The sequence below is a fragment of the Symphodus melops genome (assembly GCF_947650265.1).
Source record: "Symphodus melops genome assembly, chromosome: 4".
NCBI lineage: Eukaryota > Metazoa > Chordata > Actinopteri > Labriformes > Labridae > Symphodus > Symphodus melops.
This window is the reverse complement of record NC_136694.1, coordinates 16,915,787-16,941,999: the sequence shown is the minus strand read 5'-3', so window position 1 is coordinate 16,941,999 and position 26,213 is coordinate 16,915,787. Positions and strand designations below refer to the sequence as shown.

The window sequence follows — 26,213 nt, the reverse complement described above, 5'->3', positions numbered from 1 at the left end:
TGAACAATTATGTGAATTGTAACTGTGCTGCTAAAATGTGAACTTTTGGTAAAGCAATAACTGTTCTTAAAGAGGAGCTTGGTTTAACATTAAAGAATATGAAGTGGTTTATTAGGGGTAATTATTTAGGAATGTGAAGGATAACAATTTGGTATAGTTAGGGTCTAAGTCATGAGTAAAACAGATGATGACCCTTAGGATACACAGGAGGAGATAAAGAAGTCAACCCTGCATGGAATTGTAAATCTTAAGGTCATATGTCCTGAGGAAACACAAGGAGGGCATGATGTAGGAGAAGATGCTGACTTGAATGACATTAGTTTACTTTGTCCAGAAGCAGGACAGAGGGCTTTGTTTATGAGACAGACGGAGCTACAAGTGGAGGGCAGGGACTTAATGTTAATCAGGTAAAAGTCAGACATCTTCTAAAGAATTACAATCTTTTCTTCAATCTTTCCTTTAGCAATCTTATCCACAGTGACTGACGCTGCCTCTGCTGAGAAAGTAATGTCTGGATTTACAACTGTAAAAACTTTTCTAATTGGGACGGATACATTCTAAGAAAAAAAACACACAAAAAACAAAAATGCTGAAAGTTCCAGCCTCCTCTGACCGATATATTATTAAAAGCACAAACTGACTGTTTCTACAAAGTTCCTGAATATGCTACTCACTCTTTCAGTTGTGCCAAGCTGTTGCCCCATTTTAAAACTGTACATCCACTCTGCTAATCCAGAGCACACAGTACTGCAAGAGCCACATTGCAACATGTTTGTAAATCATAGGATTAAACCGCTTGTTATTGCATCAATTAACTGCTTTAAACTACACTAAACAGAAAATGAAAACAAAAATGTAATCACAATGATAACAACTGACTACAGCGATAGAAACCATGCTTCAGAAAAAAAGAAAAAAAAAAGCTTTGATGTATTCTTTAATCTTCTGGTTTGACCTAATTACCATCTGTTAACACTAGGAGGCATACCTTATTACCTATATTGCAGCCAGTGGGAGGAGCTCTGTAAGTCTTGGCTTAATTTTCGGGGAGATGTCATATAGTCCAGTTTAGACATGTTCAAATTCATCTGATTGAACCTCAAAACCAAACTTCCATTGATGTGTCACAGGAATTGAAAAGTTTAAAGCTAAACTCTTAAATAATAAAGTAGGCTGGCAAAAGTAGCATTAACACGGTGTCGGGAAAGTAACATGTAGGTTATCTTGAGAAATATAAAACTTGGATAATGTGATCTTACCTGTTGTTACATTAAGCAAAATGATGTTTAATACAACACACAGAACCATTGCAAGCAATATTTGCCACACAAGTTAAATAACTGATTAAAATATGACATTTACTGAGGTCACACCACGTTTTATTTGGACAGTACCCAAAAGTGCCTACAGGCAACATGCAAACTTAGTTTAGCATATTTCCCTTGTTAAGCCATTTATCTCGCAATCAATTAAAACAAGTTGTGTGATGAGTGTGCAAGGCATCACTTCCTCAACGACACATGGGTGTAAAAACCCCTCATCATGCAATGATTACTAATGCAACACAGAGAAGCACAGAGAATGTAATAGAAGGAGGCAGTCAGACATTCAACAAAGAAGATCACTGCAGAAGTTGAAGGCAGCAGAGAAACAGCAACTTCAGAGAATTTAAGGTGAGCATTCAATATGAATATTTTCCTCTTCTATTTACCTCAAATATTAAAAAAAAGCAATTTTTTTATTATCACAAACAAATATTAGGTTTTTACCTTTATTCTATTTAATTCTTTACTTCAAAAAGTCAGATGTCATCATCTTTACTAATAATTTGTCTCAGTGAAGTGAACATTTTATTTGTACAAAACGTTTTGTAAAAGAAGAAGTGGTTTTATCGAGAACAACTGTAAGCAACAGTTGTGTGACCAACTGTCACCTGTGGCACTGCTAAACACTATATGAAAGAGGATGGACTGGTTTTAACTTCAAGAAATACATAAATTACTGGAATCTGTTAATCTACAGTTTGATTCCTCTTAGACAAAGAATGCTGATGATGAACCACACAAACCAAACAGAGGAAGACCTCTTCTCCTGCTACAGTCCATCAGTCGTAGGCTACCGATACTTTGCTGTGCTGTGGGGATGTGCTGTGACCATCATCGGTACATTAGGGAACCTGATGACCATTCTAGCCTTCGCCATGGACCAACGTCTGAGGACTCGCTTTAATGCACTCATTATCAACCTGGCTGTAGCTGACCTCCTATACTGCACCATACTGCAGCCTATGTCGGTTGACTCCTATTTACATCTCAGGTGGCGCAGCGGTCAGCTCTGGTGCAGCATCTTTGGACTGCTCCTTTTCCTCTCCAACTCTGTGTCCATTATCACCCTTTGCTTGGTAGCACTGAGTAGATATCTCCTGGTTGCAAAAAGGGCTATGTTTGATCGTATCTTCTCCAACCATGGTCTTATTTTACTCCTGATGTCAGTGTGGGCACTCGGTCTTGCCAGCTTTGGCCCACTCTGGCCTGTATATGTGTTTGTGCCACAGGTGTGCACATGCAGCTTCCATCGGACCAGAGGTCGCCCCTACTCCACCATCCTGCTTTTTGTCTACTTCATAGTTGGTTTGGGCTGTGTTGGCGTATTCTACCTCCTCATTTACAGACGTGTCATGATGGCATCGCAAGCTCTGATCCGCTACAGATTCAGCCGTCGGTCATCTAGAAGGAAAGCAGCTTCTTCGTCACATGGGACTATTGACAGTGGTGTAGAGACTGGTATTGCTAACACAGGTAGCTGTGAACTGAGCAACCAAGAAGAACAAACCCAAAATAAGGATGACAACGTTGAAAAGAGCTCTTCCAAGGCCCCAGATTCATTAGCGGTGAGAATGTCTTCCTCTAACATTGTCTCTGCCAAAACTGTAACTTCTCCAGCATCTTCTCACATCTCGGCATCTTCAGGAGACGATCGCGAATTTAAACATGTGACACGAATGTGTTTTACTGTTTTTCTCTGTTTTGTATTCTGCTTTGTGCCTTTTCTTTTGCTTAACATAGCAGACAGACATAACAGTGCACCAAAGGTATTGCACATGCTCAGTGCAAACCTTACTTGGCTCAACAGCTGTATTAACCCAGTACTCTACGCTGTCATGAACCGACAGTTTCGACAGGCCTATCACAGGCTTTTCACTCGAGCTATTGCGCCCTTCACCTGTCTCTTGAGCAGGAAATGGTATCTGAAATCTTGAGTTTTCGCCAGCATATGCTGGTCTTACACCTACCAACTTCTCAAGCAACTAAAAGACTAGAAGAACATTCATGAAGATATAAGGCATTTTTAGATCTTATAACTCTTTTAATAGAAATGTACATTTTTGCAAAAAATACTTTTCAAGTATGTTTAAACCATTCAAATTCAAACCATTTGTCCCCTATTACAAAACCAAATCTGATAATCATAAATCAAGGTTGGCACATTATCACCCCAAATCCAACTCTGAAGTCTTCTCAAACCATGGTCTTACAAGACCCCAGTCTTTCAATTAGTCTGAGTCATAGTATGAGTACAACTGTGTGAGTTGCTGAATGTGACGGCCCTGTGGCCTGTTAGGTTGGGCCTTACTTCTGTTGCAGGTGCGTCTGGTTGGTAGGTGTGGCCTACTGCGCTGTCACCTCAGTGTACTAAGAGGAGACTCTCTACATGCTATTTGTTTTGTTGCTTTGTTGTTCGTCTTCATCCATCAATTGCACAATACACTTCCACAATTGATACTACTGTTCGGACACAGACATCCATACTTCATTCCTTTTGTAATTTAATTCATATTTTTATAAATAAATTAGTTAGTTGATTGTTTTTGCCTGTCTCTCCCATTTATTAGTCATGGCCTTTGAGTGGGTCATGACTGACACATAGTTAATTGCTTTTATAGATCTTAGAGGTATCAGATGTTAGCCTTTTTAAATATTCTAGTGTATTGGGGTTGGACATTATAACTTGAAATAAGGAGTAAAAGACTCCAGGCCAGCTGATGCACATTGCACTGGCCCTTTGTGGCCTTAAAAGTAAACCATGTATAAATCAGATGTATGATACATTGGTGGGTACCGGTTCTCGATTTGTCTTGTTGAATAATAGCTAACTTGAGACTTAGAAATACACAATGCTTTAAAGCTTTCTGACATGTATTCTGCTCATGTGTTTCACTTAAAGAATAACCTAATTGAAGAATATTAATATCAGAAAGAGTCAACATGTTACACTAGGGTTAGGGTAGATTTAGAGGGTAGATTTAGAGAAAGTTGCCATTCTGACAAAACCGTTCTGCAGCATTAGAATTTCATGAAGATATGTAAATAAAGTTCTGTCTCATTCAGTATGAAATAAGGAAAAATCAGGCTATAATATAATGTTAGAATGCAAGTACAATGTAAAACAAAATCATTTCTTATAATCCCCAGAGATTTGTAACATTACTCCAGAAAAAAAGGGGTATTTTACTTTAATTAAGATCCCTAGAAATCAGAGGCTCAGATCAGATCAATCATAAAAAGATGTTTTTGATGTTTGAAAACTGAAACACAGAGTCCCTTTTTTCTATTTCTTTTTGTAAACCACATTTCTGTTAAAGCAAAAAGCTGGTGCAAGTGCAACAGACCACAGGGCATTCAAGTCAAAATTCTTACAAATTCTCAAAAGTCTGAATTTGTATTCAAACATAGACTTTAAATATTCAAACTAAAAGCAGGTAGGACACTAGTCCTAGCCCTCACCCTCCTACATTCAAGAGGAACCACTGAAATAACATATCATCACAGGCTGTTCCCTTCTTGCACAACTGACACTTTTACTGCCTTAACTGAAGCAATGGGAACTTTTTTAAAGTTTTTAAATACTCTAGTTTTTAATACAGTCCAAGTCCTGGACTGGAGTTCTTAACAATTCTGGCTGCACTAGAATCCAATTGAGGAAAACTGTTTGACTGATGTGACTTCAGTCCAATCACAAACAAGTAGTATAGGCATGCCCTTTTCAGTTTGTGTATTATATATAAAAATATTAGCAGCAGGTGAAATATATATTTTATATTATTTTTATTGAGAGACTTGACCTTCGTACAGGTCACTGTACAGAATAGTCATCATAAAGTTTAAACTAAAGTTACAACGCAAAATTAAAGTTTTGTTTTTTGGCCACTTGGTGAATATTAGTTAAATATTCACCAACCTTCAAAAGCTCTTCTTTCGACTCCAGAAACTCTTTGTGTAAATTATCGAGTTGTCCACTGCTGCCAGCTGTCGGTAGAGGAATTCATCCAAATGAAATGACACAACAAAAAAGTCTATTGTTGTAAAAATGTGGACAGCCTTAAATCTCCAAAGAACTATCAGCCTTTTAATGAAGCTTCTAAGATCTAAATAAAAAATCTTTCATAAATCATGAACCACATTCAGATATTGACAAATATGCAAAGCTGTATCAACTTTATTGAGAAAAACACGTGTCTTTTTTGTATAGGAGCAGGTTACCATAAAATAAATGTTTTAAGTAGTTATTCACAAGTTTTTCAGCAGAAACACAACTATTAAAGGACTCTGACATTAACACGTTTGACAAATGATGGGGAACCAATACTCTCTAAAATACAACATAAAAGCTCCTTTTCAGTACAGAAATTCATGTCTAATCACGAAACCAAAGCCCTGAAAATAAATTGCATCTATCGATACTAATAAAGGGGTAGGTTAAGGTGCCTTGAACACGAATTAAGTGTATAGGAGTCCAGTGAATTTTATAATGTCTCTTTTCTGTATTCATCAAATGGTCCCAATGAGTTGATCAAAAGACATTAAAATAGCCTATTTCTATTAAGTTCAAAGTGCACATTCAGTGGCTGTCAAGTAAATCGGACTCCAACAGTGTTCAAAGCTAAGCTGGAAGTTGACTATAGTTTGCTATGGTGCCACAATTTGTGATATTGATGAAATGCAAGTAGCTAAAGTACAGCTGGTCATACATGACAGATACAAGATAGTGGTTTGACCAATGTACAAAAAAAAAGGAAAGAAAAAGGCTCATTGAAAAATCGATTGTGTTGGGAGGCAGTTAAATCCTTGAAGTGGTAACTCATGCTCATCTTGCAAGATGTCACAGTCAAAATACCGCAGAAAATCTTCTACTTGGGTTGCAACAGGACCAGACAGCATGGGATCAGGCTGATAAATCAGGGGTGAATCCAGTGGATGATGATCCCCGCTTGGATCTAAGAGGAGAGAAAGGGACAAATAAATGAAAAAATAAATACTGTTTCTGCTGTCATGGCTGTGTTGTATAGTTGTGGTACAGTTTTACTGAGTATATGAGCATGACAAAAATAGGTTTGTCATGCAACTTGAAGTATGAGGAACTGAGCTGAGGAAGTTGAGCTTGACTGTGAGACAGAGATTTGCATGCAGCTTTTTTTATCAGCTTCCATTTTTTTTTACTCAAACATGATTCAGGTATATTTTCTTTCTTTGTCAACGCCACTCATACACTTTAAAAAGATCTTTGCAGACCTCTTCAACTTAAAAACTAACAAGTTGTACTTTCATGAATTCATCATATAAAAATGAACCTAAAAATGACCAATCTTCGACTGATGGACTGTTTGAATTGCTCATCCTACAGGTTAACAGCTTTGGACTGACTCAGGGCGTGGCTAAGCTGCTGTATGTTGTGACCTTAAATCTATTGGACAGAAATGACTGTGCTATTGATATTATCACTTAAGTCTGCAACAAACTAAAAACCTAAGGGTGTATTCACACCAGTAAAGTCCATTAGTTTGCTTTCTTTGTTCCAGACCAAATACAATGTTTCTTTTTTAGTTTGGTACGGTTCGTTTTCAAATTGCACTTTTCATCATATGCTCAAAAAGGCATATGATTTTTAGAACTGGGTGGGACTGAGGGCTTTCTCATCTCAAACAGGCCACATCAGGACTCATTTGGAAGCCAACCAAGACCACCTGTTCAGCTGGGTCTCAGTTCGGCTGTTTGGTGAGCACCCGAGTTCGATGGTTTGTATTCACACCTACCCATAAGGTCTGTACCAGGGTTTTAGTTTGTTTCAAGTGAACTAGACAGGGTAGGTGTGAATACACCCTAAGACATACATTTTTCATTCAATTATAGTTGTTAAAAATTTCAAACAATTTCTCAATTTTAGCTTTAACAGAAATGACAGAAGGACTGTCAGGCAGCGGATCTAGTTGAGTTTTCCTGAAATGTAAAATAAATTAAAACGTTCTGATGCATTTTTTAGGGTATAAAAAATATCCATCTTTTGTTTTGACAGGAATAGAATCAGTGTAAAAGGAAATGATCTTATAACCAAACCTTCAAAGATACAATATTTATAGAATATCTTCCATAATGATGTAAGATGAATTATATTCTAATTTATAAAATATCGGATTTAATTTCATTTTCATTAAACATTGAGTGGTAACGATAACATTTTACTGTTTTATACCTAGTGTCTTTAACTGATTTAAATACACTCACAAAGCAAAGTGTTCAAGTATAGCAGATAGAATCAGAAAGCTTTGAAATGTAACTTATGTGTTAGTAACAGTTTTGCTCAATCTAATCACTTCCCCACACGTCAAGCGTTTCAGTTGCGTAGATGTAGCCAACAGCCCGAGAAGATGAAAGAATTTTAAAGCTGCAGCCTGACATCTTAACATAACCACCACTATTGATTTCTGACACCACAAGGAAAAATCATGAAGGGTAACACAGAACTCTGCGGCAAATGGAGAGCGATTTGTTTGATTAAGGTGTTCAGCTCGATGGGACAGCAAGGAGAGCCAGGACTCACCCACTGCCTCCCCAAACAGGCCATTCATTGGCTCCAGGCCTTCACCCTGTGCCATGTCAGATTGCATAGGTGACCTGGCCTCCAGTGCATTCCTACATGACCAATAACAAATTGTCATTACAACCAGTTGCTAATAACATTAAAGGCCTTGGATACCCTGCTTCTTAGGGTGATTTGTCGTTCACGGTGACGTCTCTGTATGAATAGCACATTTAGAAAAATACAAAGACGAAATACAAGGAAAAAATTAAAACACTTACTCCTTTGAAACAAACACCAGCTTGGTTTTGATGTACTTTATGTACGGATTGTTATCTGAAAGACATTCATTTTATTGTCACTATCTTGTCACAAAAAGACAATATAGTATAGTACTTCACATAAGCAACGTTTTATCTTTCTCCAGAGTTTCAAATAAATACATAAATAAAAATAAGAGTACCCTACCTCCACTCATCTCAGAATAGTATTTTGCGAAAGCCTCGTCTTTAGGCGTGTCGGGATAAAGGTAAAGCAGAGGACTTTCTGGGACATTGTCTGTTTCAAATATTTGGAAATTCCTGATGATTTCTTGGAATGGGATCTGTGACAGGTCCACTTTGGTAAAGGGCTGGACTGTCTTAACATCAGGCTCACCTAGAACAGACAGATGACGAGCTTTGATTAAAAACAAGTGAGTTAAACTGTACAACAGCAAGCTTTTTGTGTTTCAGCCTAACGTCTCAACAATTTACAAATATTTTTTGAAGCATTATGAAATTTCAAAGAATCTCACCAGTCATGGTGGTCTCCACCCAAGAGAATGTGATTCCTCCAATGACACTTTCACTGAAGCGCAACAAGAATGTGCCTTTCTTTTTTTTCTTAAGGAGGGACTTCTCTTTGCCTTTACTCACAAAACCCATGATGAGGCTACGGTACAGAAAAACAGTCTCATTTAAAACACGTGTTACTCCCGAGTAGAAAAGCAGGAGCTGAAGCGCACTGCACTGAAACAAGATCAGAATATTGTTGAGAAAACATACCCATCCCTCCACAGGTCTTCAAGGTAGGTTTTCACCATCACCAGGATGCCATCGAACCACACCCAGAAAGTGTCGGGTGTGTTTTCCTGTTACAAAAAGGGGTTGAAAAGGTCATCAATAGAGTGTCTTTATGAACAATATACACAAAAGGAAGGGAAGCATGTAAGTGGCTCTAAGAGGCTGCAATGCAAGAAAAATATTGAAAATTAAAAATGAAGTGAGGTTCACTATATTAGATCCTTTTCAGTATTAAAGATGTCTATCAAATAATAAGTATATCAACCTAATTTCCCTCTGCACCAAAAGCTGTCAAGCCAAAGTTAAGAAATGTTGAACTGATTTTTAGGGATAAGGTTAATCTCTTGAGCCATGCTGAAAAGCATTGCCTCACCTTGCTGAATTTTGACCACGCAACATTGCAGTTGTCATAGTTCACCTGCTTTCCTGTTGGCATAAAAAATATGTGATCCATTATGCAAACCTTAAACGCTGACAATCTATATCAAAACGGATCCAGTTTGAATGGGCTCGAAGAACCGCAGCGCACAAGGAGCATGTGTGAATGCCTCTGAGGGTATGCTCGGTTTGATTAGAGGGAAAGCTCAAGAAAAGTTCAGTCACTATGTTTCTTGTGATTCAAAGTGTCGTTGTGACATTAGTTGTTGTGTCTTTATGATAAAACAATCAGATGAAACGGACAAGATGCATTTCAGTACAAGAAAGTCAGACAATGGTGTTACCTACGGTAAATGTAAATACATGTTGAACTAACAGATCAGTGAATTTAGTTCCATTTATAGACAAAAATCCAAAAGTTTAGCAAAGTCAAGAAGCTAAAGAAGCATTACCAAAGAGTCTGTGTGCAATCATCTCCAACTGAGCATCATTCAGGCCTCGTTTAGTGGCAGAGAGAAACTGCCAACTCAACATCTCTCCAAACTGTGGCCAAGGGGCTGCAGGAGTGTTGGCAAAGAACATGACATCCTGGAGAGACAGACACACATTAACATCTACATATACAGCTAATACGAGGATAGAAAATATATACATTAAAACATCTAAATTAATCTCCACCTGCTAAGTGCAATATAGTATGTAGTCATGTGGGGATTTCTTACCTTGGTTTTTGGACTGAGCATGTTGAACCAGAGGACGGACGCCCAAGCGCTCTGCTGTTGGCTGGAGTTGGAGATAATGACCACGGGAAGAGATGCGCCCTGTGTTTGGTACCAGGAGAAGGCAACTTTAATGTAAGTCACATTTCTATGCTAAAGAAAACAAGCACAACACTAAATTTTTGGTTATTTTTGTTATGAAGAAAGCCGGAAAATCTACCTGTAGTTCAACTGAAAAGCCCTTATACTCAAACACAGTGTCAAAGCAGATGATGTGCAGCTCCTCTGTGACACTGAGAGAAATCTGTCAACACCAAACACACACACAAACATCACTTTTTTGGTTGTTTGCATCTATTTGAATCATTAAAAAACAAAGTTTGACTAGCAGCTCAGATGATTTGTTTCGGGTTTCCAGAGTCAACTCACATCACTGACTCCTTTGCCACCGCCTCCAGACTTCTGCTCCTTCAGAGTCTACAGAGTCAACACAAGTTAACCAAACAACAAATATGAACTCCTGAAGTTAAAGACTGATATTTTTTTTCATTTCACTCTTTCTTTATTAAGGTTCTTGGCATAATCACCAGATAGTCTGTGACAGGATTTACTATTGGAATGATTAAACTTTAAAGAGGCTTTATGGCTGAGTTCCCTCATGTATTTAAAAATGTCTCTTTTAAAATAATGATCACTCACAAGATGTCTGAAATCGGCCACCATTCCGCCAGCCTGGCTCTCTGCCATGTTCAACGCCTTGGTTTTGGTTCCCAGAACATTAAACCGCCGATATCTACGGGCATATAAGGATCAGTAAAATAAAATACACTTTAAGTGTGAAATCATCAGGACATATCACATGATTTGGAAGCTTAAGTTAAATTAAACTGGTATATTCAGTAAACTCACCCTTTGATCTGAGTAGCCTCTCTAATCAAGAGAAAGAGAAAAAAAAGGGAGTAAGAAGCCTCAGTGATCACAGGGGAGGCATCAAAACATTGTCCTCTACTGTTTGAAGTGGAACAGTGGCTGTGGTTTCACTTAGTGTGAAGTGAAAGTAACCTCACCTGTCCATAGACACGTTCACTTTCATAGAGTGGTTCAGCTCAGGGAACTTTACCAGCAGTCTGAAAAATAATCAGTTGGGTGAAAAATATGACGACTTCAATATAAAAAGGGTGTGAAACATGAACTTATGAAGGCTACAGTGCGGAAGTAAAGAAAGAAAAAGGAGAATAACATTCAATTACTATTGTCCTCCTCTATGTTCAGATAAAACTTTATATCATTAGGTATCACATACACTTAACAGAATTACAGCCACAGATTCTAATATTAATTCATAGGTAAGAATGCATGGAAATAAGAAAAATACATGCACTAAGCTAATGAAACAAACGTGTAAAATATATTCAGATAAATACCAGAACTGAAGTGATTGTCTGAACTGGTGCACTGACCTGGTCTTGACAGAGAATTGGACGTTTGTGCGGAGCACCAAGGGTCCTTTCCCCTGAGGCATTGATGGCTGAGTCTCAACCACAAAGGAACTTTAAGAAAAAGTGGAACAATAATGTCAGGAAAGCTTACAGTGAAATCTTAGGAGAGTGTGGGAAAATGTTTCCTAAAATGTCCACCTTTTCAGCAAGTCCTGAAGAAGCTTGTCATTTCTCCTTCGCAGTGCTGGTTTTTGAGCCTTGACAGGGTCCCTGTCATAGGACAGTTTTCCCTCGAGCTCATCGAGCTTATTGAGAAACTCGCGTACCTGGAACAGACACCCCGCCGCACAGGTGAACCTACAATACGAGAAGACAAGAGCCACAGTATGGTGACTGTCAGAGAGGTCGCAGTGGTTGGAATGGGCTCGCGCCCAAACAAATTGATTTAATCAAACTAAAGCAATGAAAGCAGCTAAGTAACTCATGCACAGATGGATTATTGATATGACTCCCATAATATGAAAACCGATCAGAAGCAGATGTGCAGATTAATATACCACGTCTCTAGCTGGTTGAGACAAACGCTGTCTGGAGCACCAATGCAAGCTTTCTGCTGCCTCCTCTGCCACTCTGTCAGCTCCTTGGTCAACAGTATGAAAATAAGATCCTCACTCCTATCCAGGAGTTTATTTAGATCACACAGTGTGCTCTGAGAAGGAGACGTATGAGACAAAAATGTGAACAATGGAAATAAAAACTAATGAGATCAAATCATTAAGAATTTAAGAATATTAATAACGATGTACCTTTCTACATTCATTCAGTTTGTTGATAAGAGTCTGAAAACTTTGAATTCGTTCTTTCTTCACAGCCTCATCTACGACAGCTGCATGAACGTTTCAACCATGGGATCAAAGTTTGCATGGAAAAAAAAAACCAACAAACAAGATTCAAATTCCTTTACCCTCCATTCTCAGAACATGATCAGAGTGTACAAATAAGACCAGAGTATTTTTAACATGTTACCTTCCATCTGGTAGGTCTGATACTTGAAATCAAACTCATCCTGCTGCTCCTCCAAACAGAGCATTGTATGTTCCATGCACTGTATCCGGAAAGAGAAGAATGAAATAACCAAAGGACTGTAATAGGTTTGACTTACAAAAGCTGAACAAAATGACAACAGAAACTCTACCTGCATGTCGTTCCTGAGACCAGCCATTTTACGTTCAAGGTCCTGCTGGCTGCTTATCTCCATGCTTTCCTGCTCTACACGCAAAAACTGGACCTGAAACAAAGCAAAGGTTGGATGGCTTAAAATAGTTAAATATATGAATTAGGTGAGTGCACATATGACACAGAGTTTTAAGTTAAAGGGAGAAAAAAAGGATGTATATTTAGTTATTTGTGATGTTCGCTGAACAATTCAGGTATAAAGTGCCTTGTTCTTTGACAATACATTACATACATTTGACAATACATTTGCATTAGGTATGACACATGTATTATAGTCTAGTATCTTAACGTTGCCTTACCTGCTCAGACAGATCAGCACTATCCAGGATTTCTTTTTCTTTTTCCAGGAACCAAAGAATTGTGTTTGCCAGGACACCTGGCTCATCCAGGTACCTCTGTCATGGAAGAGAGCAGAGATAGATATTTAGAGCTAAAGCTGATTACCAGGCAGGATAATGGGAACATAAATTAACTCATTCTAAGTTAGTCTACTTTACTACCTGACAGTATAAATAGTAAGATGGTGGAAACTCAAAATCTTCCCAGCGTACATATTTGTATATCCTGTATCATAAACTAAGATATCACTCAATTCTTTTTTCTCTACAAATGCTGCTCATACAAACCTGGAAGTTCTGCTTATAGCGCCTAATATTGTGCTGCATTAAGAAGGACTCCTCCTGAACAAAACGGCTGTGTTGGATATCCAGATGCTCCAGCAGGACTTGGAAAAGTACCGCAGCCCAGTCATGGTCCCTCGCTGCTCTTTTCCTGAAAATAAAAACACAACCAAAAACAGACTATTTTACAAACATGGCAATTAACAGTAACGTGACTGTGTCTTGGGGTAAAAGAAGTAGAGCTGCCTTACCAGTCTTGCTTCTCTATCCAGGCCGACAGGTAGTGTCGGACATCCATAGGCAAAGCATCCCTGTCATAGAGCTCATGTAACTGCTGTGTGTACACGGCAGGCAACTGCCTGAGTCTTTCCCATTGAGCCATTCTGATGCTGTCAAGGACAAAAACACAAAACTACACTTAATCCACGCGTACCAAACATGACACATATGCTCACTGCTTACCTAATAAAATCTAGTTTTAGATCTGTATTAGAAGACAGTGTCATTAACACAGGCCAACTGTGAAGAGTTTACAGAAGTGGTGTTGTTTCATGTGAGTTATTTCTTAAAAGTCTAACCAGGGACAAGGAATGCAAATTAGCCATGACTAGAAGTCCAATACTTTGCATTAGTTGCACTTCAATTAGATGTAACAAGGCTGTCATCTATTATCCATGGCAAATAAAGTGATACATAAATAAGTCTGTTATCAAGGCAAGTCAGTTAATTTAAATAGCACAAAAAAACTAAGTTGACCAACACAACACATAAAAACAATATAGAGTAATATAGCAATAAAAGCATAACAAATAACACTTTTTAAAAAAAACTACAATAAATTGATTTTTTTTTTAAAAAGTCAAGTCAAGTTGTGTGAATGGCCAACTCAAAGGTGTGTTTTAATCGATGAATCAACAGACCAAAGTGCAAACTTTAATAGAGCAGATGGCCTGTATATGCAACTAATGAACGTGATTTAAGACAGTTAAATAAGGCAAATTAAAGGCTACAAACGTTGTTTACATCAGTTTGTTTGTGACAACAAGGCCCTGGAAGAAGCATCGATCAACAGCACAGTAATAACCTTAATATTTACTATGGCATAATAACACATTTACTCACCTAGCTTCACGCTGTCAGTGAACAATCAATCAAAATGACTTCACATAAGCAAACTTGGACCTAAAAAAAAGGTGCATAACAAGCGGACCTTACTGAGTATCGTTTTACAAACGAGCTGTAATTGCTAGACGTTTAAACAATAAACAACTTGTGCAGGCTATGATACTTCCCCCTTCGTCCTTTTCTAATCTTACTCCGTTTCATTGGATATCTACTTATCCCTCCCAAGATGTACATCTCATGCCAACCATAGGCCCCATTTTGACTCTCATACCCACCTTTTACTATGGCAGACAAGAGCCGAAATGTCCAACAAGGGTAATGCAGTTTCATCAAGACCCATGAGCCCACAGCTCATTGGTCAAAGAGGACACGGAGCAGCACGCGCTGTTGGTACGTCTGCACGTCGATCTTCCACGGGGCGTGGTCAGCAGCAAAATAGAAACTTAAGGCAGTGTATGAACATTTCCCGAGAAACGATGTTGTGAAAGTGACGTAACTTCTTGCCATGTGACGCATTTATTAAATATTTCCATACAACGAAACAGGCTACCCTGTTGTTGAACACAATGCAAATTATACGCTCGGTTAGTATGAATCATGCCTAACTGAAGAAAACAGTAGGATGAGATGATGAGATGATGATCTGAGGCAATTAGATGACTCGTATAATTTCAGTCAAAGAGCAGGTAACAAACATTGCACTTCTGTAACATAACATTATATGTTCCATTAGGTTACCTGCAACGACATTTCATATTCATGGGCCTACACGCTGATTGCGTTTTGATATTAACATTTTAACGATTGTAGTGCTACCATTTTGTCCCTTTATTTACACTTCTTCCATTTTTTTCTGCAAGAATATTACTAATTTTGCCTACTAAAAACTTGTTGACAACCCAAGTTCTGTCAGCTACTTTATTTGTGATTTCTTGTTATAATCGCCTATTACTTTTTTGTATACATAATTAAATGTTCTATTTACAAATTGAAATGAGTTGTAGGTCTTTGAAAAGGACTGAAATCACACACTCATCACTTACTCCCTACAATGTAGTTATTTAGTCAACTATATCACACACACAGCCAGTCTGCCAAGGGCATTGCTCTGAACCATAAATATAATCTCTGTAAAATACCCTTTTTTTTTCTTTTGGGATTTGAATGCCAGCTATCGCGTCCAAGAAGTTGCATTATACTGCCATCTGCTGGATTTTAGCTCTCTCACCTTTCTATCGCACAAAGTTGGACTTCGTTTACTATCTCTTTCCCAGCACACCTTTAAAAGTGTTTTTGTTGGGTGACTGTCTTTATGCCCTCGTAGGTTCTGCTAATAATTTGTTGACAGCTTTTTCTCCCATAAGCAGAATGGCATCTCTCCTACCTCAACCTGAAGAGCACATATGGGGATGACTTAGCAGCCCCATTTATATCCGAAGAGCCTGGGGCTGAATCATTTCTAACTTTGCAAGTACTGCATGCAGATCCATATACTGTGCCATACTCCCATACTCAATCTTTGATCTGATTAATGCCAACAATGTGTTTATTATTTTTAATTTGGGTTCCACATATAGTATTTGTTTTACTGCAGTAGCTTTTTTTTTTTTTTACAACAATAGACTTCACCTCCTGTCTCCTGATCATATGACTTCAGAATCGTACAGATTGACAACTAAACTTCATCCTAGGATGCTTTTTTCAAACTATATTCAAGACCGTATTAAGTAAATGTATTACTGAAAATAGCACTTACAAGAAGGCTAAATTGGGAAGTCTGACTTAGCTTTATTTAAAAGAAGAGGTCTCTGTCACCCCTAATTCATGATTTTATTGAAGAATAGAAAGAATAGCCTTGATTTTATGTTTTACTGGTTAAATGAATACAATAATAAAGAAATTGAAATAGCTCCACTAGACAAACATTTTTATGATGGAGGTGTGTGCAGTAGGGAAAGTTGTTGATTGTATTAGGGACAGGAACAGTTATCAAACAGGAAGTTGTACTTTTTTTGCTCTTTCACTCTTTGCTGCTCTCCTGTCTGTTGTGTTTAATGATTCTGACGGTGTAGTCATAGTTTTTAGTTCTGATGCTTTTCAATCTGGATTTCAACCATACCACAGTACTGAGACTTCACTTTTTGAAATACTTACTTTAATTACGTCCATCCAAAGTCACAGTATTGGTTTTACTTGAGCTCAGTGATGCTTTTGACACATCTGACATTAACATTGCTTGACAAACTGATAAGGTGGGTGTGAATGTTTGGCCACTTTTTTAGTGTTTACAGTACATTTACTAAATATGTACATGTCACTTGCTCAGATTTTAGAATATCATAACATCTATTGCCATACTTATGCAGACGACATCACGGTATATCTTAGTGACATAACACGAGAACAGTCCCTTATACTCACTTAAGAAGTATATTGAAGGAACCAATGGATTTGGATGTACCTGCAAACTTTGTTCACGTCCTAATTTTTAGCAGGCTAGATTATTGTAACTGTGTTTTTACAGATCTGACTATAATATCAGATAGCTGCAGCCCATCTAAGGCTGCTGCCAGAGTCCTCACCAACCAGGACAAGAAGAACATTTTGTATCTATCCTCACATCTCTGCATTGGCTTGCTATGAGTCAAAGGTTGAATCTTAAAATCTTACTTTGATGTAAAGCACGAAATGATCTTGGACCAAAATACATATCAGACCTGATAGTTGGTTATGTGGCATCCAGACCCTTTAGGTCCTCACTGAGAGGTTTACTCAGGGTTTAATTTGAGGCTTTCCCAATCTGTTAGCATGATTGAAGCTGCTCTTAAAACATTTTTATTTACTGCAGCCTTTATTAAATAAATCTTTCTATTTAGTATAGTTTTGAAAGGCCCTGTTTTTCAACTGTTTTACTTTGAATATAAGTTCATAAATACACTTCCCTTAACTTGAGCTCTGCTCACATGAAAAATGTGTTTCAGAAAACAAGTCTAATTTTAAGTACAAACAGAAAAGTAATCTATTGTAATTAGATGAACTCATCTCGCTCTTCTTGAGAAACAAAAAAATTGTATGAAAAGGGCAAGGGAACAGCCTTGTGCTCTGGACAGCTGATTAAACAAACACAGCTGGTTCCTCGAGTTCCATCAAAGCTAATGCAATATGCTGAACAATATTAAGGGAACTGTGGATTAATTCGTTTGACCAACTTGTTTGGTCAAATTAGATATTGAGAATTGCAGACTTGGATTGAACTTTAGATTTATTTCTTGGGTAATTATTTATTCAGGGAGCAGAGTTCACAGGACAAAGCACAGACAGATCATTTTAGTGCGACCAGCTGTTTGTTTATGATGGACTTTTGACAAACGTGGCTGAAATGCAGACACCTCCCCCCATCTGTCTATAATGTTAAAGGCCTTGTCCCTCTGGACAGTTCATTTGTGTATATTTAATAAAGTGATGATTTAGCATTAAACAGTCATATGATACATTTTGATCATATGTATGCAGGTATACCATTTAGGGGAGAAAAGTTAATTATTTTTACTGTGGGTTCCACAATCCCTGGTGGCACCTGTAATGGTGTGTGTGCTAAAGTACCACACTGACAATGGCTGTATGCACACAGATTTATTGTACAATGTATTAACATTTAGGATATACTGATCCAAACACAAATAAAGTCCCTGCACTTGCACCAGAGGTGGGAATGTAACTTTAAGCTGAAATAGTGTTTTAAGAAGAGAAAAACAACTAGGGTGATAATAAAGTGGAGAGAGGGAGGATAGAATTATAATGTTAGGGATTGAGCGTTTAATTCCTGAGACCATTTTATCAAAACATACTGCTTAACATGATAAATGTTTAAACTGTAGAAAATACAAAACAGTTTAAAGCATAGGCTTCTTTAAGATTCTGCTTATTTCCATATATATTTTAAGATGTTTACCACACATCGGTAATAAATCTATTTTTTCATACAAACAAAACATAATTACACTTTATGAAAAGGTAATCTCATTAATTGACAAAAAATATTAGCAGTTAGTATCATGACCAATTGTGTCAGATAAAGTTAGAAAACCAAAAAGTGTTTCTCCTTTTCAAATCTTGATTTTGATAATCCACAGATTCATATATGTATTAAGAAGATTCAAATGATCAACACTATTGATAATTCCATAAAAAAAACGTGTTACTTTATATCAGAAAAATGCATTATTGCTGAAGCTTCATAGTTTGGTTTCTTCTTTTTTACTGGATAGTGATGATACCCTCTTCCCAGCTGAACTGGTTCACCAGCACATCATCTTCCTGCTTCATGGAATTGAGCAGATACCTCACACCGGCTTTCACCCCGGTCTTCACCCCTGCACCCAGGGCATAGCCTGCTACCCCAGCTGCCCCACCTGTCGCCACCATGATAGCGTCCGTGCCAAGGTCGACAGCGCTGAGGATGGCTCTCTCCTTGGCTGTTTCAGAGCAGTTGACTGAGGCGTAATAGACAGCTGTGCCAAGGTTATAGAGGGTGCTGACCCCAGGGATCCACTCCATCACATTGTACACACGCTCCTCGCTCCTGTTAATGCAGCTCCTCTGTGGGCTTCGCTTCATCCGTCGGCTTGAACCTGCTGGAGTGAAAACATCCTCCTCTGTGCTGCACTGACGGATCCAACTCTCAGACTCTGAGGATTCAGAGGGCAGGATGCGACTGCCTTTCCGAAGTAAAACCTGGTATTTCCTGTGCTTGAGCAGTCCGCTGCTAGTCACACCAGCACACATTACTCCCAGTCCCTCGCAGGCGCTCAAAGCCTCCTCTAGATCACCTGTGGCTCCTTCTACAGCTGTTCCCACCAGTGTTGTTCCATTCACCCTGGTCCAGCCCTCACAGTGCCCCTCCTGTTTAATTGTTCCTTCTCCTACCAAGGCCAACTGCTGGATGTTGAACATCACAGCCTCTATGTGGCGTCCTGCTTCATCCCTCTCTGACGGCTGTGATGACGATGCAGGTGTAGATTTAGACTTGCTCATTTTTTTCTCAATCAGATCCTCCACTTCCATCAGGAGCTCCCCAGTATCTTTTACTCCCAATAACTCATACAGCTTGAGCACCAGGGTTTGAGCCTCCTGTGTGCAGCCTGCCACCACCAGTACGGGCACTAAAGACAGACCCAGAAGCTCCTGAGGGAACATAGAGGATGAGGCCTCATCCAGGCTGCTCGCAGACAGGAGCTCTATACAGCTGATGTTCCTCTCTATGTGCAGATGATCTTGGATCTGTCCCTGAAGCTTTTCGCTGAGGACTGATAATATAAGTTTTGCAGAATGAACTTTCTCCTCTTTTTGCATAACCTCTGATATAGGACCAGGTTTTTCTGCAGATGTGAGGCCATGGTGGAGCTGGGATCCCAGGAGAGACTGATGATCCTGTTTGGCTGTCTCCTGTAAGTCAGCTTGTGAAAGAAGAGTGTTTCTTGGCACTGGAAAAGGAGGGAGCCTGCACAGAGCCTGGTCAACCAGCAGGAGCTGGATCATAAGCAGCCACTTCACTTTGGTGGACATTATATCACTCTTGTTACAGCTGTGTGTACAAACTCACTATATGAGACAAAGAAACAAGGGAACAAACCAACCATGACATAAGTGCACATTAACGATTAATGCTTTAGGTGCTATAAATCTCAGCGATAAATTGGAGGGCATTGAGCCGGTTTTAAAAGCTTTTCTGCACGCATTAAAAAGTATTAAACATCCTATAAATTTTCATTTGCTAGTTTATTTCAGTATGATAAGTATCAACTTGTGCATAATGTACCATATGTTTAATCCAAGCTAGCTGCAAATTAAACATTAAGTTAAATCAGTGCAAATTCTAAGTACAGAAGAAAAATGATAAAAGCGTGTTTTGCCTTCGATGATATTATTAATAATAGTATAACAGTTAAAAGGTTTAAAAGAGGACACGATAGTGCCAGGGAAATGAACACAAGTAAACCTATGGTCAAACCAACCACAAACTTTAATTGAGAATTTTGAATATTTTTTCTTAGCTGTGCAAAAAAGAGACAGTGCAAGACTCTAGAGCTTAACATTTATGCTGTTCTTGTTTTCTGCTCTGACAGACTATAAATAGAAATAGCACTGCACACAACTACTTCATTTCATTGTGTATGGTGGTCCCTAAGAAGCTGTGCAATCGGCACTTACCTTAATAACGCTCTGGTGTGCTGTTCTGGTTGTAGCAGTAAGACCAAGATGGCTTCAGCCTGTAGGATGCTTCTTTTGTCATTTTACCCCCTGAAACATGCATAGCACTCTTCTCTCCCCTTGCCTCCAATGAGATTCTCCTTCTATACACATGACATCCCACAGCCCTCCCTCTGTCTTATCTGTTTTTCAGCTTCCTCTTCTCTTTGGCCTCATTGCTCAACAGGGGAGATCAGTGCTTGAATGCTAATTTGCGTGGGGAAAGTCCATGTGTTCTGGATCAGTTTTGTTTGCCTGACCTACAATCCTCACCCCCTGCTTCCTCTCTCACTCAGTTGTTTTGTTTTTGACCCAAATACTTTAAAGAATTCTCCCTACGTGCAGTGAGCAAATATATCAAGCATGGCTGTGGAAGGTAAAGACGGGTAACATAGGATTTGTTGAGAGATTCAAGTTTACCCCTGAAGTGGATGCATTAATAATGCAAGTTTCATTTACCGTTGTAATTGTAGCATCAATTATACCATAGTTTTTTCATTATTCTAAAACCATTTTTTATAATTCTTCCACATATCATATAAATGTCAGAGACCAAAGTCTGTAAGCCTTCAAAAACTCTTCCTGCTTTCAGGATGCAAGGTACAGTGCAGTATTGATTGACGAAGCAGACAGTAAAACAAACACAGGTGATCATTCCTCCATGAGATTTCTGATCTCAGAAATAAAGACATTATTTTCCCCTTCTTGATTTAGACGACAAGAGTAAAGCAGAGAGTTTTAGTCTGCGTGCAGGAAGGAGCACTTCTCTCACAAGAAAGAAGCACCGATCTAAACAGCAACACAACTAGTTGTCAGAGATCACGGCACTGCAGACACCGGAGACTAAAGTTCAGCTCCTGTTAACTCGGTATACCAAGAAAGAGGTCTCTTGAGTTAACCTCTTTCAGCTTCTGAAAGGCGAGCATGCCTGCCAGAGCGAGGACCAGCAATGTGATTATGAGACCCACAATCCACGTCCAAGTACAAAGCTGGACTAGTTGACTGACAGGTATGTTGTCAGCTACGTGCTTGAGATCAACAGTTTAGCCTGTTGCCTTCAGAGATCTACTTAGTAGTAACTAGTAATACAAATATGCTTAAATCAAACAATTTTAACTATGCCAGATTACTGTTGGAGTTTTACAAACTCTTCAACTTTTCATCTCATCTCAAAGTGTAGTTATCTATTGTATCTGAACTCATGTGTCTCGTTGATTTGGTTCAAAGGTTTTCCAAGAAGACAGAAGACACTCCATCTAAGACAGAAGAAGTCTCCTGCAGTCAACATGTCTCCACGCTACTGAAGAAACCCCCTGACTCTGAATGGGACTTCATACAGGTCCGTCTGCTCTCTTTCATTTCCCTCTCAATGTATATATATTGTATATTTGTGACTCAACCGTTTGTTAGTAATTCAAAATGATTGATTATGAATATGTAGTTTTTTGTTGTTTGACAGAGCGACACTGGAATAATGCTGCAGAGAGGAACATTGACAAGCCATACGACAGTCTTCTCTCCTCTCCACACACCCAGACTCTAGCAGTTTACACAGGAGCTAATAACTAAACTACAGAGTCCTTCCTTTTTTCAAAGGTAAAACATATGAAAACCTTTTCAGAGGTCAAATGAAGCCTAGCTCACTGTAACAACGGACCTACTACACATTTTATAACCTAAATGTTTTGATGCCTATTTTCAAAGACAATTTGTTAATTCGATGATGTTAGTATGTAAAATATCTGCCTTTGTTACATCTGTGTTTTTAATTACTACATTTGCAGTATTATTGCAAAAAAATATATATTCGCCCGTATATTCCAATATTGACATTGACCCAGAAAACAAAATGAGTCCATCTCTATTGTCTCAGATGTTTTAAAGTTTGGTAAGGGTAAGGTGCAGTTACATAGAAGCAGTTTAAGAACTTACATTTATTGTGTAGTTTACATAGTTTAAAGCAGACTCCAAGCTATGTCTGTCTCCTACTCAAAATCTCACCTGTGAGTTGTTGTGATTTCCAATTTGACAGTAGCAGCATTCATGTTGACATTGCCCTTACAAATAAAATTAATAAGTTCTAATTGCTTATTCTTCATATCACAATAATGTATAGGCAGATGTCTGTAGCCCACAGAATAATGAAGTTGTATTCTTACAGTAGTTGCACGAATAGTATAAATAATCTTTGTTGTTTTATTATCTACTGTGCCTTTCTACGTAACATCCTAAACATAATTATGCTGTTTTTAATTTTACTGTATTAGACTTTTAAATCATTGTTACTTTACTTCCACTGAAATATTTGTTGTCAGTAGAAATAGAGAAATATGCTGTAATTCTGATTTACAACCCACTACTGTAAATTTCTAAACAGTATTCATCCTGACAAATTACAGTACATGGCTACCAGCTCTTTACTGTTAATTGCAGAAATACAAAAATATAACGTATTTCTTGTTTACAGCCAAATGAAGCTTAGCGAAAGTTCGGTAAGGAAGACTTTAAGTGATCCACAATCAGGTTTCTCAGTCACCCTTTTCATCTCATTTCCGCTGTCATTCTCGAGCTGTCAGTTTGGGCCGTCCGTGGGTTAATCAGCTGTTCTGTCACCGGACCTCATCTAACCAATGGCGCAGCGTTCCTCCTTCGTTTTCGGCCTATCATCGTTCAGTTCTCCTTTTAAATATGATCCTTTTTCTTCCCTAGTTCTTTCAAGCTGGCTTCGTGCGCCCCTCCACCTCCCCATCACCGCCATCTTCAGAAAAAGAGTCAACACCCATCAATTCTTCTCCAACTCGGTCTCATCAAATCATCAGTCCTCCACCACCAGGGTCTGGACTCCATGGGGGGATCTATCCTAATGACGAGCAGGACTTCATCACTAAATCGCATCTTCCACCCCATAGAGTCCAAGCGCCAAAACATTCTGTCAAATCTCATTCTGTCAATCACTTTTTCACTGTAATAAATTCATTCTTAATATCACTTGTCTCTCCTGATTGAACTACTGTTCAGTCATTTTACAGTATTCTTACTGTAAATTAACAGTAAAGAGCTGGCATCTCTGCTGCCAAAATGATTTATTTCTTCAATTTCAGTAACCTAACCACCACTGCTCCTGCATAATGTCCAGTTTACTAGCATTGCAGGAATTTGGATTTTGATGAGTTGCTATTCCACATCTGTAACACAGGGTGTCACTGCAGCCACTATGTCCAGAATCAGGGTTTTGACTTCATCAGAATGCCCTCATTGTTTTTCCTTTCTCCTGCAGTATTTGTCATGCATTCATACAGGATGATTAGATAATTTGATAAAAGAGAACAGGATCAACCTTTCACTTTAATTGACTATCTTCTCTTTATCTTTTTTCATGGTGGGGGTACTTATTGAGCAAAATGAAAAATCAAACAAACGGCTGATATGTGATTCATAGAGTTAAATGGTTAATTAGCGCACTGTCTGCACAGTTATTCTTATGCAGGAAAATTAATAGAATTGACACAATGGACAGGAAAAACCTCTAGAGACCCTCAAAACTTGTTAATGCACGCTGATTCCCTTGCTCTTCACACGTGATATGGTTGGCTAAGTTCAATTAATGAGTCACTTGTGTGATTCATGATCACACTGTTACTGCATGCCAGTTATCAGGTTTGTGTCATATATGTTTTAGAGGCTATGTTATATAGACCAATCTTTAAATAAATTGAGTAACTGGATTTCGATCTGCCATTATTTAGGAGAGAAAGAGAGAGCGTGACTGACTACATGCTTTGTTAGCGTGTCTTAACAGAAACAGCCCGTTTGTGTCTTTAATACAATGTATCAATGATCACAAGTTTGAGCATTATCTTGCACGTTTCCTGGTTGTTGTTTTTTTATGAGGATATATCAGTCAGAATTGGAGAAGTCTTTAGAGCTGTGAAATCAGACATGACTCGGCAGAAACATCTTCAGTCGCTGTGGATAAGAGAGCTGAAGGAAAGATTGTAAACCTTGAGAAGTTTATGTCTCATTAAAAGAGCCTTCTGTCCTCTTGCTGCTGGACAAACTAATATGATGTGCTGGAGGCACATTCTCCTAACACTAACCTTTCAATCAGGAGAGACAAGTGATATAAAAAAAATTATGTATTACAATGAATAATATAAGAAATGCGACTTTGACAGAAAGTCTTTGGCGCTTGGACTCTATTGGGTGGTGTTGATGAAGATGGCGGTGATGGTGAGGTGGAGTAGCACACGAAACATCAGCATGAAGGATAGGGCATAGAAAGAAGCCCATTTAAAAGGGGGGCAGAGCGGCGATAGGCTGAAAATGAGGAACGCCGTGCTATTGGTAAAGGAGTACTGCTGACAAGACAGCGGACTTTGGACTGTCAATGATAGTCCAAAACTGACAGCTTGAGAACAACAGCAAGTGAGTTTGTGTGCAACAAGAAAGGGTGAATGAGAAAGACCTGATCATGAATCACTTACTGTCTTCCTAACTGACTAAACTTGCGCAAGGGCTTCATTTGTCTCCAGTCTACAAATTTATGAGATATATAGGTTCATCTTCTCTGTCTTGTGCATGCTCCACTTTTCAGAAAATATGTGTTCAAACAGGCTGTTTGAACACATATTTTTACTTGATGACATCACAAAGGGGAAGTGACCCCTCCCCAGATGGGTGACACCCTCATAGTTGTTTGATGTGCACCATTAATTTCACCTTAAAACCTAAATAATACAGGGTATAGTGTAAGACAGCCCTAGCCACATCCCTGTCCATAGAGGACAGATTACATAATTTACATAAGCAAAACTACATTTCTGTTGGGCAGTGGGCCCATCAGAGAATAAACCTTCATAGAGGCAAATAAGGTGGTGAACAAACACACAGGGGCGTGATCTGTAAACTGTTTGGCAGACCAGAACGACAGCATACTGATGATGCATCAGCAACCAGTTTGTCACCAGTTTTTCCAGAACTACATACTGTAGAGGAAAAGCCTCTCATGAGAAGGAGTTTATGTAATATTTATGACAGACCTCTTCCTCTTCTTTTCCTGTCATCCCTTCATTTACATATCAAATTACAGTTCACTCCTTGTTAACATTTGTTCGTTTGTTATGCTATATTTAATTTTTAGTCTGATAACTTTTCCACACTGTCTGTACTGGTTGCATTAGTATTTTGTCCCTTTATTTAAGTTGCATGATTGCAGGATTTAATGATACAAGAGCTGTCCTGATCTTATAAACCTTGACACAGATTTTAGGTTCTGAGTAAGACTTTTTCGAACATTAATTTGATACATTTTTAAAGGATATGTCTGCAGCCCTAACTAATCTTTGAACCAAATTACTCCTCTCACTTTTTGAGTTGGAGGCCTGTTACATACAGCTGTCAAGGCATTGTGTAATGCACGACTCACAACTCTTTTTTCCCCCCAAATTGTCAAATTAACACCAGCTGTATCCTGTCAAATTGACGAGAGGTGTTTGTTAACGAGCAAAACCCAAACAACTTGAGAGGTGT

The 26,213-nt window shown here is 38.5% G+C and overlaps 3 protein-coding genes across 5 annotated transcripts; 1 reads left to right on the top strand and 2 right to left on the bottom strand.

The window, feature by feature from the left end:
• Positions 1-2,050: 2,050 nt before the first annotated feature.
• On the top strand, positions 2,051-3,259 carry gpr84 (G protein-coupled receptor 84; the record flags this gene model as incomplete). Its single annotated transcript, XM_079342449.1, has 1 exon — positions 2,051-3,259. One exon carries the CDS (start codon positions 2,051-2,053, stop codon positions 3,257-3,259), a length of 1,209 nt encoding a protein of 402 aa, XP_079198575.1.
• A 2,219-nt stretch (positions 3,260-5,478) lies between these two features.
• On the bottom strand, positions 5,479-14,792 carry stat2 (signal transducer and activator of transcription 2; the record flags this gene model as incomplete). Of its 3 annotated transcripts, none has more annotated exons than XM_079341050.1 (24): positions 5,479-6,274; positions 7,876-7,967; positions 8,136-8,190; positions 8,323-8,511; positions 8,651-8,787; positions 8,901-8,986; positions 9,292-9,344; positions 9,749-9,884; positions 10,019-10,117; positions 10,236-10,319; positions 10,445-10,492; positions 10,715-10,808; positions 10,925-10,945; positions 11,083-11,142; positions 11,476-11,565; positions 11,653-11,811; positions 12,012-12,163; positions 12,261-12,340; positions 12,481-12,559; positions 12,650-12,742; positions 12,990-13,085; positions 13,317-13,461; positions 13,562-13,699; positions 14,711-14,790. In XM_079341050.1, 24 exons carry the CDS (start codon positions 14,788-14,790, stop codon positions 6,087-6,089), a joined length of 2,454 nt encoding a protein of 817 aa, XP_079197176.1. In that variant the 3' UTR covers positions 5,479-6,086. The 3 variants fall into 3 exon arrangements, with proteins under 3 accessions (XP_079197176.1, XP_079197177.1, XP_079197178.1); XM_079341051.1 differs by lacking the exon at positions 14,711-14,790 and adding an exon at positions 14,433-14,704; XM_079341052.1 differs by lacking the exon at positions 7,876-7,967 and having other exon boundaries at positions 6,086-6,274; positions 14,711-14,792.
• A 3,257-nt stretch (positions 14,793-18,049) lies between these two features.
• apof (apolipoprotein F) lies at positions 18,050-20,866 on the bottom strand. The gene is made up of 2 exons (XM_079340646.1): positions 20,646-20,866; positions 18,050-20,036 (listed from the first exon to the last, which is right to left on the bottom strand). Exon 2 carries the CDS (start codon positions 19,998-20,000, stop codon positions 18,693-18,695), a length of 1,308 nt encoding a protein of 435 aa, XP_079196772.1. The 5' UTR covers positions 20,001-20,036; positions 20,646-20,866; the 3' UTR covers positions 18,050-18,692.
• Positions 20,867-26,213: the final 5,347 nt, after the last annotated feature.